Raw genomic sequence first — 14,577 nt, 5'->3', positions numbered from 1 at the left:
GTGTGAGTGTAGGAGGTCTTCTTTATGAAGTGCAAGTATAAAATTCCATCATTCCATTAACAAATATGTTTGCTAGTTAAACTCCTTGTTTGAATTTTAGCTTATGCGAACCATAATAAACTAAATTTTCAACTATTTTAGGTGGAAGCTGGACATTATTCTATACAGGGTATACTGTAATAACTGTCTTTGGAATACATAATTCGAAGAAAAAAAATTAAAAAGTTATCAAATACATAGGTGTCAAAATTAAAATAAAAAAGTATGCTTAGGGAATGGCAAGTTAATATTTAAGTAAAGAGGAAACTAAAATTCTGCGGAATAACTCGAATTCATTAGTAAGGAAGACATAACAAAAACGGTAAAACCAGTTTGATTGCTAGATGAAACATGAAGTATTTCTAGCAATCGATTCTCAATTCCTGTCTAATTTATTTAGCAATCAAATAGATTTTGATACTTTCAGTTCCAATTTCCTCACTTATATTTCGACAAATTTCGATGGTATTATTTTTGTCCTGGCTGCAATATTAATTTACAACTCCAAATGTGCATATTTTTTGTATTTCATTTTTCCCAAGGATTCTACAAATATTATGCTACGGATGGGTATAAAAGAACACCCTGCATATAAGACTTGATTGAAAATAGAATTGATGTGTGTAGAATTGAAAATTTAGAATTGAAGAACCTAGAAATTAGGATTGAATATTCATAGATAATATTTTGACAACTACCATAAAACATTTTGAAGAACATTTTTATGAGCAATAATTTGTAGTATTATGATTAAGTTTGGACTGATTCAGATCGTATAGCCCTCTATCAGGAATGGAGGTTGATTGTAAAACTACAATTACAAAGCGACAGAACTTTATTCAAGTGCACTTATGACTGAACTTGATTAGACTGAACTTACCGATAGTGGTACGTAATTACCATTTAACTGTAATACTGATTGCAAATGATAGTTGCAATTTAAGAACACTATTTTAATTCGAAGTAACCGTAATTTAAAACAAGACATGTAATCACAACTCACAAGTCTATTATAGTAGCAGTCATTACTAATTGAGATTTAAAATACTTATTCTTTAGTATAGTAAATTTTATTAAGACTTAAAAATATATTTTATGTAATATTAAAAGAAACGCAAATAAGTTTTTATTTAATATTTAATTTAAACATCGTAATAAAATCAATTAGAAAATTACAATCGTGACTAATAATTGCGTAATTACTTGTAATCACGGTAAATTACAGCCATGATTATTCGTAACTAATATTGCATATAATCATTTGATAACTTGAAATCAATATAACATATAATCATATGATTTGAAATCAATATTACATATAATCACACAACTTATCAATATTGCATGCAATCATATTATTACTAGCAATTATTATTGCCGAAAATAATATGATACTTGTATTCGGGTCTAAAATTCTAATAACAAATATAATTCGCTCGAATCATGACTAAGATTGTAAACAAACGTCTATTACTTGACATTTTTCCTTAACTATGCGAAATTAGCATTTAAAAGTTGTATGCCAACTTAATAATCACTATTAATTGTCGCCATGATTACTTGTAATCAATATCGCGTATCATCACGATTTCTTGCAATCAATATTGCATATAATCATATGATTGCCTGTAATCGTAACTAAAATTTTAGTTTTAATCACGACTACAATTTAAGCAAAAATTTGATCATTTGACATTTTTGCCTAACTCTGCAAGTTAGAATACCTTTAAAAGCTTAAAACATTATAAACTTTTAATTTTATAAACTAAATGTTGTTATGTTATAATGTTATTGGTATAAAAAGAGCTGAACAGCTGGTTTTACAAAGTTCATTTAACTATAGGTACTTTAAAATAACTCTATAAAATAACACCTGGTTTAGCTTTGAAAGAAACTTGAGTACAAAGTAAACAGTTCTATTTTATCAACGGCTGCTTCGTGATATGTTAGCATGGTACATTACGTTTCACAAGACTGTGATTGAAATTCAATTTTCCATCAATATGCTTAACATTATATTAACAAATTTACTTAGATTTTATCTTGTACTTTGTCACTATTGACATTATTAAGTAGGAGTAGCATAGCTGAAAGCTCTTGATAACTAAAAGCACTGACTCTTTTTTTTAAAAAAGGCACTTGGTCTTTGTAAATGGTACTGCGATTCTGGCAAAATACGTCAGTTTTATGAAAAAACAACTATCAGGGATATTGCCTTTCTGTGTTAAATATAATGAGAACCGTGGGGATTCAACTTTAAGTTATGTTTCTTTCTAAGCAAAAAGCTATAGAACTTGGAAGCTAGAAATTACGACAGTGTATTGATAAGTTAACTGAGAAAACAAAAAAGATATGAAAAACTGAGAAAATAAAAAAAATTGACGTTTGATGATCAATTCGAGAATTATTATATGTTAAACTTGTAATAAAAAAATTTAAATCAATATTGATATATCAATAAATCAATTTGATATGCTCAAAAGACCAATTTTATTTATGAACTTACCACAACGTTTTAATTCCTTTTTACCGAAATTCCATTTTTTTTTTTATTACGATAGTGTATACGTACACTGAGAAAACGAAAAAAATATGAAAAACTGAGAAAATTAAAAAAAATGACATTTGATAATCAATCCGAGAATTATTATACGTTAAACTTGTAATAAAAAAAGATTAAACCAATATTGATGTATGCTCAAAAGACCAATTTTATTTATGAACTTACCATAAGTTTTTAATTCCTTTTTTCCAAAATTCCATTTTTTTCTTCAAATTTTATTCCAATTTCGCAAATTTAGTGATTTCTTTAAATAACAATTATTTATCCATGGAAGAAGAAAATTTTATTTATTTATTTCGATATCTTTATTTTAAAAACTCACACATGAATTGATATTGAAAGTAAGAAAAGAGAGAGAGAAAGATAAGACGCTCCCAGGTAAAAAATTTAATTAATTTATGTTTAGAATTTTAAAAATATAAAAATCTTAACAGTTTTTTTTATTTGAACTATTATAATAATAAATTTTTCAACGAATAAAATTACTTCTCATATATTTTATTATTCAGTCAATGATTTGATTTTTACACTGCGTGAGACATTCCACTGTTTATATAATTTTTGGGAACTTAATTATAAATAAGCACTTCTCAAAGGGAATAACGTATGGTAAAAACTACCAGAATATGGTAAAATTTATTGTATTTCTGGCTCTATGGGAACCCCAAAAAGTTCGATAATTTTTACTGAAGCACTTGGTATATGATTTTGGAGAAATAAGCAATAAAATATAGTTCAATAATGCGTGATAAAATTTGGTAAATGTGGTAAAGGTTGGTAATTTTATCATGATACCTTAGAGGATGGCATAGAAAACCATTTATTCGGCTTAACTTTGTTTTCAGTTTTGTACTTTTTACTAAATGTGTGACAATATTGACAATAAAAAAACTGTTATCATATGAGTGGAAAAATTACCAAAATAATGGTTTAAATATCATGTATTTTGCTTTTCAATACCTTAATTATGTTTTTTTACCAGAAATGTCATTACCATAGATAATGGTAATTTTGTCAGAATTCTTTTCATTCTGTTTTTTTACGTGTATAAAAATTGCAGCTCGTTGCAGAATTTCTTCATAAAAACATAAATATTTGAAAAATTACTTTGATGATGGATAAATTATTTTAAAGTATTTAATTTATTTTCTGTAAAATAATAGTGTGTTTTCGAAAATAATTTTTTCATAAATATGTCAAAACGCTAAATAATTGCTTTAATTTATGTTCTCACAGTAATATAACTTAAAGATTATTATAATTTGTTAAGGATATTATCAAGTAACCTTCTTATTTAAACTTTATACACTTATTTTTATTTGTAAATAACTAGACACATTTAATGAAATTATCTTGGTGCTACATTGACTCGATGTCCAAAATTCAGCCTTTTGAATAGAAAAAAAATATTTTTTATGGTAGAAAACTTTTACAACAATTTAAACTAATTTATGACAATAAACAGAATTACAAAATTTACTCAAAAATTTTGACCAACTGTCACAAACTGTGAATTAAATAACTTAACTGTTGCCTGAGCTTTTAAGTTTTGTTTCCACGGTTTGAAAAATGCCCTATTTAGAAACAATTATTTTAATATAAAGCTACATTTATGTTATAATTCTACTTTATTGCTTAAAAATGTATTTATGTTATAATCTGAAGTATAAAGAAAAAAATGGAAAGATAACTATAACAATAAATCAACTTAAACATCGCAATAACAGGTATTCAATTATATTGTCATCCTAACTTTTGATTGGTGGATTAAACAGATTATTTCAAATCAAGTGATCATAATCCTTTGTAATTGTATATATGTCAAACACATATAATTTCTATTAGTTACAATCATGTATACTCATAAATGGAGATCATGACAATTCGTAATAGTACATTAAGATAGTAATTATCACAACTTATAACCGGAACTACACTGTAACAATTCCTGATCTCCGATATATAGTATCAGCATTTTGGATGCATAATCCGTAAAATCCATTTTACAGCAAAATCCCTTTTTACTGTACAATATTATACCGTAATTTTTACAGCAATATTTATTTAATTAGAGTGATTTAATGATTTTACGGAAATTATATTATCGTAAAAACTATGGTATATCAGATTTTTTTGTTCCGTTACATGTCCCAAGAGTGCCGGTACTTTTTACCGTAATTTGATACGGAATTTTTTACAGTGTGCAATTATAATCATAATTTATGATTGCTTGCAATCATGGTTTCAAATGTAAAATGTAAACTACAATATTGCATTATTACGACTTGTAATCAATTCAAACTGGTATCCAACTCCAGTTTCTAACAAAAAAAATATTTAAAAAAACCTTTGAAAAAGTGTGGCAAAAAAGAAAGAATAATAAAAATTAATTGTTTGAAAAATTTTAAAAAATCAGAATTCTTTGATATTTTAGAAATACTATTTTAGAAATGATAATTTAGAATGATAATTTAGAGATGATAATGAAATGATAATTTAGAAATGATAATATTAATTTAAAAGTGGGAGAATAAGAGAAAGATGAAAACACTTGAAAACTTAAATGAAATATACCCATGATAATGAAATATGCTTGTCTATTGTCAAAATACCTATTGTAAAAAGCAAACCTTTGCAATTTCCAATTATCAAGAAAGTTGGGTAGTTACGACATATCTTCATAAACATTCAGAAATTTTAATTTACAATTTGTAAAAAAATAAATACCAAACTCAAGATAATATTTCTTATTTTTAATTCCACAATCTTGATTAACACAAATAAATAACTTAACTAATTAATAACTTGAACTAATATATTGTCAAATATAACATTTTATTAAGGTTACAAATAACTGACACTTTATTATAGCAGTATAATTATATCAGATCCTGGGTTTTGACGATTTAAAAAATCTAGAAATATGTCCTTAAAAAATAGTAAAATAAAGGGCATTAACACTAGAAAGACTGAAATACCTATATTGCCCAAAAGCAGTCAAAATGACTGCATTAAGAAAGAAAAACTAATGTATAAATAAATTTGCTTAAAATTAATTTTTAATATTTTTGATATCATTTTCAGTTACGTAACAAGTTACTAGTAAATACCAACAATAAAAATAATTATAAAAATCACAAAATTCTAAGAAATTGTGTAATTATATACATCATTGTTTTTCTTATTGAAATTAAAAAGCAGTCAAAATTACTTCCTTGCGCAATCTAGTGCAAAAAATTCATTTAAATAATCCCGTATTAAATTTAAAGATTTCTTTAGTAAAGTATCGTATGGCATAAAAATGTAAATTAAGAGAAATTGAAATTTAATTTTCAATTAAGTTTGCAATTAATGCTAAATTCAGAAAAAAAGGCTGAAGAAGATAGGAAAACTGTTTCGATACATTTACATTGATGCATCTACGGAAATATACTTCAAAACTTCTATTTTGTGAAAACACAAAAAATCACCAAAAATCTCAAAAATGCCCTAAAATAAAAAAATCCAAAAATATTACTTTTTGAAATTTGATTTTTCAGTAACTATACGATCGGTTTCCGTCAAACCATGTACATTCTTCAAATTTGATGTAAAAAAAATTTACTTCTTGCAATTCAAAAATTTTTTGACTATTATTAAATAAAATATAAAGAATAATAAACATTTACTAAAAGTTTTTTTGCAGTAAATTATTTTTGGATAAACAAATTTCATAACTAAATGCAAAAAATTTTTCATTTCGCTTAAAAAGTTCTCGAGAAATGTTAAAATAAGCAAAAATTAATATTATGGGGTCCAAATTTTGGACAGCTCTCCTGACCAAACTATTCTGACCATATTTCCTAGATTGGGGCTACTCGTTTCATTTTGGGGGGTCAAAAATCTGAATCCGTCCAAAAACAGGTATATTTATTAAGAAAAAAATGCATTTTGTGTCTGATTTCATAACTTGAAACATCGTCTGTACTAATTAATTAGCATATTTGAGGTCATCCCCTCTAACCATTGAGACCTTGACCGTGAAAATTCGATCAAACGTTATTCAGGAAGTCTCGGTTCTTTTTTTGTGCACTATAACAATATATTTAACAGTGTCAAAATTAAAATTTTTTGACATATTGGTATATATGCTGATTTATTACTCAACCCTGTCCCGCCTCCGTCAGGGGGCATCCAGGGAGATATATATACTAATAACGAGCCATAATATTTACTACATTTTCTTCTAGAATAGTATGGTGTCATTTTATTCCATAAAACCGTGCAACTTGATCTTTCTCTCACTGCACTGCACGAAATGATAGTTCAATTTAAACAACAAAAATAATTCGGAAACAAACAAACAAACAAAAAATTGGGATCTTAAAAAAGTGCGCTTAATATTACTTAACAAAATGTCAATACTATGGTTCAGTCTGCACTCCTCAAAAATCAGTCCAATGTTGAAACATAATATGTATGAATACGATGGAACCTTAATAAATTGTTAAATTGAAGCATGTTTCCATTCAAGTTGAAACATAAAAATTAAAATTAGTTAATTTGGCTTATTTACTTGATAATATGGTACAATTCAATACTTGAATTAGATTGAAGCAAATTTAGACGTTAATCGGGTTTGTCGTGCTTCAATAAGTTTAATAGTGCAGAACAAAATGTGTCGAAACATAAAATACTCTCCTTCAGTCTAGCAGTCACGAGATGAGACTCAAACCAAACTGAATGTTTTTCTCATGATTGTCAGACAATATACGCTGTAAAAAATTCCGGATCAAATTATATTAAAAAGTATCGGCAGTCAAGGTGCCGATACTGTTTACCGTAAAATCTATTTTTACCGAAACATGTTAAGGAACAACAAAAAACTGATATACCATAATTTTTACAGTAATAACTGCCATAAAATCACTGAATCACTCTAATTAAAAAAATATTGTTGCAAAAATTACGATATACTATTCTTCTGTAAATGTACTTTTTTTAAATGATGTAACCAAAGTATCGGTACTTTACGCCGAAATTTAATCCGGAATTTTTTACAGTGCATTTGAGAACTATTTATTTTAACACAATAGCAATTTTTTTTACTTTCCAGTACTCTAATCTTATAAGATTATTTAATTAAATCGTTTTTGTATTAGTTAATTAGTATTGTTGAAACAAGTTGTATTTAATGCCCTAACCAATAAAATAATTTGTTTTATTAAAACTATCAGCTACTGAATAGTAGATGTGTTTCAAGCTTGAAGAAATATGAATCCTGTAATTTAATTTTTTTGCATATGAATTCACGATTGGGTAAACTTAAACTTGGTTCAGCTAAATATCATGTTTATTTTGCAGCAAATTAGCATATCTTAATCCAATTTACAGTCAACCTGTTAAAAGCCAGGTTGGCAAAATTTTGAACACAATGGTTAAATCCTCGATAGGAACTATGGTTTTGCCGATTCGGTCAAAAAACTATCCAAAACACTTCAGTCAACAGTCAAATAGATAGATTTTGTTGAGGCGATGCAAAGTATTGTAATAAAATAATAAAAATTAACAACAAGTTATAAAAAAAATTAACAACTTATTAATTAAACAACTATCAAACATAGATCTATGATGTAAAAATATATGCATTAAAAAGAATTGAATTAAAAGTAACTGGTTCCATCTTCTTTGTATTTTTGAGCAGTTTGATAGTTTTGAATGGTAAGCCCAACGCTCTCTGTCCAAAACTCAAACCCTGATTAAATATAAAGTTTATTAATATAACCTAATATAACCTATAATATTAATATAACCTATGAATTGCGAGTTTTTCAATTGATGTTGAATAAATGTTTAAAATTAATTATGGCTGAAAATGTAGCCTGATATTCATTTTTATGCAATGAGTGTATAGTTATTCATTACATTCGGAGATATTTATTCATTTTTTAACTATTTTCTGCATTCTAGATTTTGGATATTTTTTTTAAATTAAGAGCGGTTAAAAACCGTTTTTGACAACAAGTCACTTGTCCAGCCCAAATCCAATTCAAGACTTTCGAAACTCTAGCCCTGCTAATCAATCAACTTAAAATACAAAATTTAAAAAATGTAAAATAGACATATAAAATAAAACGTGTAAATTAAACAATATGTGAAGTTAAAAAACATGTAAATTAAACTTACATGTCTGGATGTCATGTACGAATCCTCTAATATCAAATGATGTGTCTCCCACCTCCTTAAGAACCTTGAACTCAGTAATTTGCTAATTACTGTTCTAGTATGATTTAGGCGACACAAATGCACTTGTCCCTCGTATATAAGTTTAAATCTGGGACCCTGAGGACTGCTGGGTGGCACAGGAGACCTGCATGGTGTAGAACAGTTTGATCTCCTGCCACCTGAACTGCCGGACGATGAGGAATCTACAGAACAATGTCTTCCCGGACTAATTGTCAGGAACTGTTTAGGTTCCTCCGAGCAACTAGAATACGGACTAGAATCCGCATTTTGGATGCTGGGATGCAATGGCACAACTGTTGCTGAATCGCTATCGTCTGCATCATTGTTACTCACTGTCGGTATCTGCAGCTCAACTGAACTACTTGTGCTGCAGCTGTCGGTGGTATCTTCTGGTATCTTATCCATTCTCAAGAATGTCACTTAAATGTATCAGATGACATTTTTGATTGAATTTTAAGAAATCATAACAAGGATAGCAGACTGGCAATTTAGCAGTCTATGGGTAACCATCTTCTCATGGGTATTAAATAATATTAGAACGATATTACCCATGGTTATTTTTTATTATTCAATAATAATTACGTACTGAAAATTAATAAATGAAATTTATAATTTCAACTAAAGCAATCTTGAGTTTAATTAGTAAGTTTTTGAATATTTAACTAAAATAATAGTATTCCAAGTACATAATTTCATTTATATAATTCATTATTATAGCTTAATTTAACCAGTTCAATCAATCATAGCGTTTATTTTTAATTAAAATAATAAAGCTCAGTAATACTATAACCTTCTTTCACTAACTGGCACTGACCCTTTCTTACGCTACTAACTAGTATAATTAACTGAATACTTATTTCATCTCATAATTCAAGTATCATCTTGCTGTTCATCTTCAAACAATAAGCTGAGAAACATGTTTATCCATAACCGTTCACACCATTAACAGTACTGTTGACACAGTATCAAGCCAATGATCAATAATCGGATACTTTCGTAATTAAAAACGTTATCGATCTGACCGGTTGAGTAGTACTGATAGCTTCATATTTGAACCATTTTTTAAAAGTACTTACAATTAAATAGCACATCAATATGTACTGGGTTCGAAGCTGTTATATTTCACAAACGATAATTCTGGAAATCTGGAACTTTTCTTGCACTGCCTGTGGAAAAAGGAACCCCAATACTTGTAAAGGGAATTGAGAGTTACTAATTCTTGCAATAAGGAATTTGTTAATCCCGGGATTGAAAGGATTAAATTGGAAGCAATCCAAGAATCGGATAAATCCAAAAGATGACAGATATTTTCGATAGGGAGAAACGTGATGAAGACCGAAGAGAACTTCTCATCAGCTGAGCAAAATGGAACCTTGTCCAGGGTTGCATGAATTCTAGCGTTATGCTGATTCCATTTTTGTCGCCAAGTTAAGTTTCGTGTCGCCAGTTTTCAAGGACTGGATGTTTTTTTTTAATAGAAAAACAGAGCGGTTTTTGTGAAGTTATCTTGCTTTGGTATTTGCATGGTTAAAAAACACTTATATTAAGTATCTTTAGTTGAAGTAGTCTTCTTCAGTTGTTTGTTAATATTAAAAATAGTAAAAAAATAAATATACAATTATTAAACCTTTGAACCTGAATTAATTAAACCTTTTAAATGAGAAATATCTAAACATAATTTTTTGATGAAAACCAAAATTAAATACCAAATTACAACTATATAGGGATTTAATAGGAATGATTCTATTAGAATTGACGCAGAATTAAAAAATTTAAAAATTTAAGTTAATAAAAACTAATTTAACGCTTAAAGAGGAATGGAAAATTTAACAATAAAAGCTTGTAAAAGCAAATTTAACATTTTAAACGGAATAAGAAATTTAGTAATATACTTTTGGGAAATAAAGACGTAAGATTAAAAGTTTTAAGCTTGAACGTAGAAAAGGTTGAAAATAATTACAGTCTAAACAGTTAAAATTATATCCTAAAATTACAGTAAAATACCCGGTAGCAGTCTGTTCATCCAATTTACCGTAAAGCTTACAGTTAGAAACATTTCTTTACCTTTACGATTTTGAAACCGTTTAAAACTGGTATGGCTAAAAAAGCGATTACAATTGTATAGGGCTTAAAGCCCTTTACACCTTGCACAGTTTTATTAACGTAAAAAATCAATTTAACTACACTACTCAAAAAATATTAGGGGAGCAAGCAAAAAAGTTATGAAACCTCTGCTTGATTGCCATACTCGATCAAAAAATGGAGAATATAAGTTTAACAAAATGCAACATATAAAAAGAGAAGCAAAAAACAATCGCTAGGAAATTTAATTATTTGGAATGCTATAAGGAACATGAAATGATGTTTCAAGGCAACAATTCGATAGCATGTAAATGAGAAAAAACTGTTAGTACGGAAATGATAAAGGATGCTTAATATGGTGCGTGGTCTCCTCGAACCACTAAGATTGACGCACACCTATTTTGCATGGATGCGATGAGGCTATCGATGAGACTTTGAGGAATATTGTTCCCCTCTTGACGAAGTGCGATCTCCAATTCTTGGACTGTAACAAAAGGCCTTGATTTTGCAGCAACGCATCCTAGTGCGAACTCGATCTGATTAACCCCAAGTAAACTCGATCGTATTAAGATCTGGAGAGCATGCTGGCCACTCAATATATGGTTTCTGCTTCAAGGAATTTCTCCACGTGACGAGCTGCATGAGGTCTGACATTATCCTTTATTAAAAGAAAGAAATCACTGATGGCTGGAGCGTAAGATGCTACATGGGATCTGAGAATCTTGTCTGCATACTTTTGAGTCATCAAATTGCCTTTCTGAATGAAATACGGGTCAGTATGTTCATCTATACTGTTTCCAACTCAGATGATCAAATCATCTCTTCTATAATGTGATCCGTCCTGGACGAATATAGGGTTATTTCGAGTGTCTCTTTTCCGCCATAGCAAAACACGTCTGGTGTCACACTCTAAACTGAATCGGGCACTCATCCGTAAATAGCAACTGGAGATATCGGTTATAATTTGCTGAGGTGGGTCGTATCCGATCTCATTTTGGATGACGTCAAACATACCCTGTCTCACGAAATCGATTCCAGTCCTGCAATTATACTTCTTGCAACTTCAACAGCGTCCGCTACACGTCTTTGTGTTTGCCCTGATTCCAGTCTCTCGATATTACGCCTCGCCGTTCATTCTGGTAGATCACGTGGTTTTCTTCTCCATGTTTTCTGCTATACTTAAGACTATGGATATTTTGTTTTGATTTAATTATCGGAAGAAATATTTGCATAATTTCATTAAATCCGTGTGCTCCCCTAATTTTTTTGAGCAATGTAGATATTGGAGTTAGGCTTTTTGTGTTAGATGATAGACATTGGAGTTAGGTTGTGGTAGAGTTGTGTTTTGTCAAATAAATCCCAGAATGTTATTTATCTGTCTGTGGTATAGGTTATATAGATTTGAGGTATCCTCTATCGTTAGAGATGAGAAACACTTTATAATTTAGTGTTAAGCAGGTCAGTGGTGCTGCCATCTATACGACAAAGAAGCTTCGGATTAAAAATCTAGAGAAAAGAATTTCAGTACAATAGAGGAAAATGTAAGAATACCTACGTTCCTCCCAATAAGGCATAACTATAAAAGACTTTTTTTTTGTGAAAGAAAATGTTTTAAAAACGAATGTAAATAGAACGCAGAATTTTTAAATTAAAAGAAATTACATAAATTTATTTGTTAATCTAATTAATCCTTTTAAATTAAAAGAAATTTTAAATTTGTAATCACGGTTTTAAAATTTGAAAAGAATAAGCAGTTTTAACCATGATTAAATTGAACTCCAGAAGATAAGCATCCTTTTTAAAAAAATATAAAATAAAATTTTAAGTTCAGATTTCAAAAAAAAAAAAATTTATAATATTTTTATGCACTAAAATGCTTTTAAATAAATAAAATAAACTTAAAAATAATAACGCGTATTGATTTTTAAAAAAATCCCTTGCAAAAAATTTAAAAATTGATCTCATATAAAATGCATTAACACACATCATAATAACAACGTAGTAATTTACGAACACGGCTTGATTTTAATAAAAACAAAAAGTCAAGTATCCATTCCTAACATATCGCTCATAGGCTGCAATAGCAGCACAACTCAAAAAATCAAGTTTTGAGATAAGTGGGTTTAAAGTTTTCATTGCTAAGCAAAATGCATAAGAAATACTTTAGTATGCTTAAACGAAGATTACCTTCTAGTTGAATTATTAGTTGTGCTAGTATTGCTGCTGAAAAAGATGTGTATTTTCATATTTATACCTGTTCTTAGTCCAAAACGCGTGCTTTTTTTAGTTGTGCCACAATTGCAGCCCTTGAGCAATAGGGCCATTCTCCACTGTAAACACTCTAAACCTCAATTTTTATCTTACTTGTACATATTTTTAATTTATTCAATAATAAAGTACATAGGTTAAATCTTAAAAAATGAGATACAATAATAGTTATATTTAAGTTTTTATTATGGAATCCATTCTTAAAATTTAGCATTGTACTTTTTAAGTTTTCTTGTTATATTCAACATATTTACATTTATTTCCTTAGCTGAAAAAATATTATAGCATTTCAATTTTCTTCTTTTTTTTCCATATATCTATATAATGTTCTTATTTAAAAATAAATTAAAAATTTAAAAATCATATTAAAATTATGTAAAAAATAAAAATTTATTTGAGCGAAAATTGGTTGTCCCGTGCATAACACAAAAACGTGATAATTTTTATTTTTTTCATTTATTTTTAGGGCAAAACAGAAACTGCTTCAATTTTACTTTCTTTCTCTTAGTACTGACTTATATTACAAAGGAAGTTCCTCTAAGTTTAATATAAGATAAAAAAAATTAGCACTTGTTTTCATGTCCCGTGCATAACTTAGATTTCTCTAAAAATCGGGAAAATCAAAAACTCCAAGAACATTTATAACTGTAGGTGGCTGAGTAACTTTAACAACTTCCTCATGTTGTAAAACACTTTATCTTCTCGTTTAGGCCATTTCCAATATTTTCCAGGCTTTACCATGGCAGAAACTTCAATATCATTTCCAAGCACTTGCGTAACTTCTCCAGCATATAAGCTATTATCATATTTCACAACAACCTAATTTCCTCTAACACTTTTTGTGGTGTTAATTGCCCTGGTATTAAGATTTCTTTTTATTGGTGCTACAACATTTTTATAAATTTTAAACCAGAAGGCGAATATGTAATTCCATGCATTTTAGAAATTCCTGGTATTACTCTTGCGCTGGCCCACATATTATTATCTCTGTTTCTTTATCTAAAAATAGCATCACTGTAATAGGTGACATAGCTTCTTTTACAACATTTACAAAATCTTCCGCAGACTGCACAATTGGAACTGTCTTAACTGCCTAAAACTGTCCTAAACTGTTTTAAAGTGTCCAAAACCTTAAACATTGGTAAAAGATAAAAATTCTATATGTGAAACTATTAAACACATAATAATTACATACATTAATAAATATTTTATATTTTTTGTACAATTTACTTTAACTTATTAAAGGAAAATAATATAATAGGAAAAGATCAATAACTTTTGAAGCTGCACAATTCATTGAATAACAAAAGTGAGTACCTTATCCTTTAAATATGCTTTTAGTACTGATAAATTATGTTTTTGCATAAGGATAAATAATGCAATATTTAAAGTAATAATAA

The 14,577-nt window shown here is 28.3% G+C and overlaps 1 protein-coding gene across 1 annotated transcript in view; it reads right to left on the bottom strand.

Moving 5' to 3' along the window:
- Positions 1-10,216, bottom strand: part of LOC107444686 (C-Maf-inducing protein) — a 66,243-nt gene extending 56,027 nt beyond the window's left edge. Inside the window, exon 1 of the mRNA XM_043038702.2 lies at positions 8,768-10,216. Coding sequence (XP_042894636.1) covers positions 8,768-9,232 — 465 coding nt within the window. The 5' untranslated portion in view covers positions 9,233-10,216. The remainder of the gene's footprint in view (positions 1-8,767) is intronic.
- Positions 10,217-14,577: the final 4,361 nt, after the last annotated feature.

Source organism: Parasteatoda tepidariorum, chromosome 10 (assembly GCF_043381705.1).
Source record: "Parasteatoda tepidariorum isolate YZ-2023 chromosome 10, CAS_Ptep_4.0, whole genome shotgun sequence".
Classification (NCBI taxonomy): Eukaryota; Metazoa; Arthropoda; class Arachnida; order Araneae; family Theridiidae; genus Parasteatoda; species Parasteatoda tepidariorum.
The sequence above is the reverse complement of the archived record's forward strand: the minus strand, read 5'-3'. Positions and strand labels throughout refer to the sequence as shown.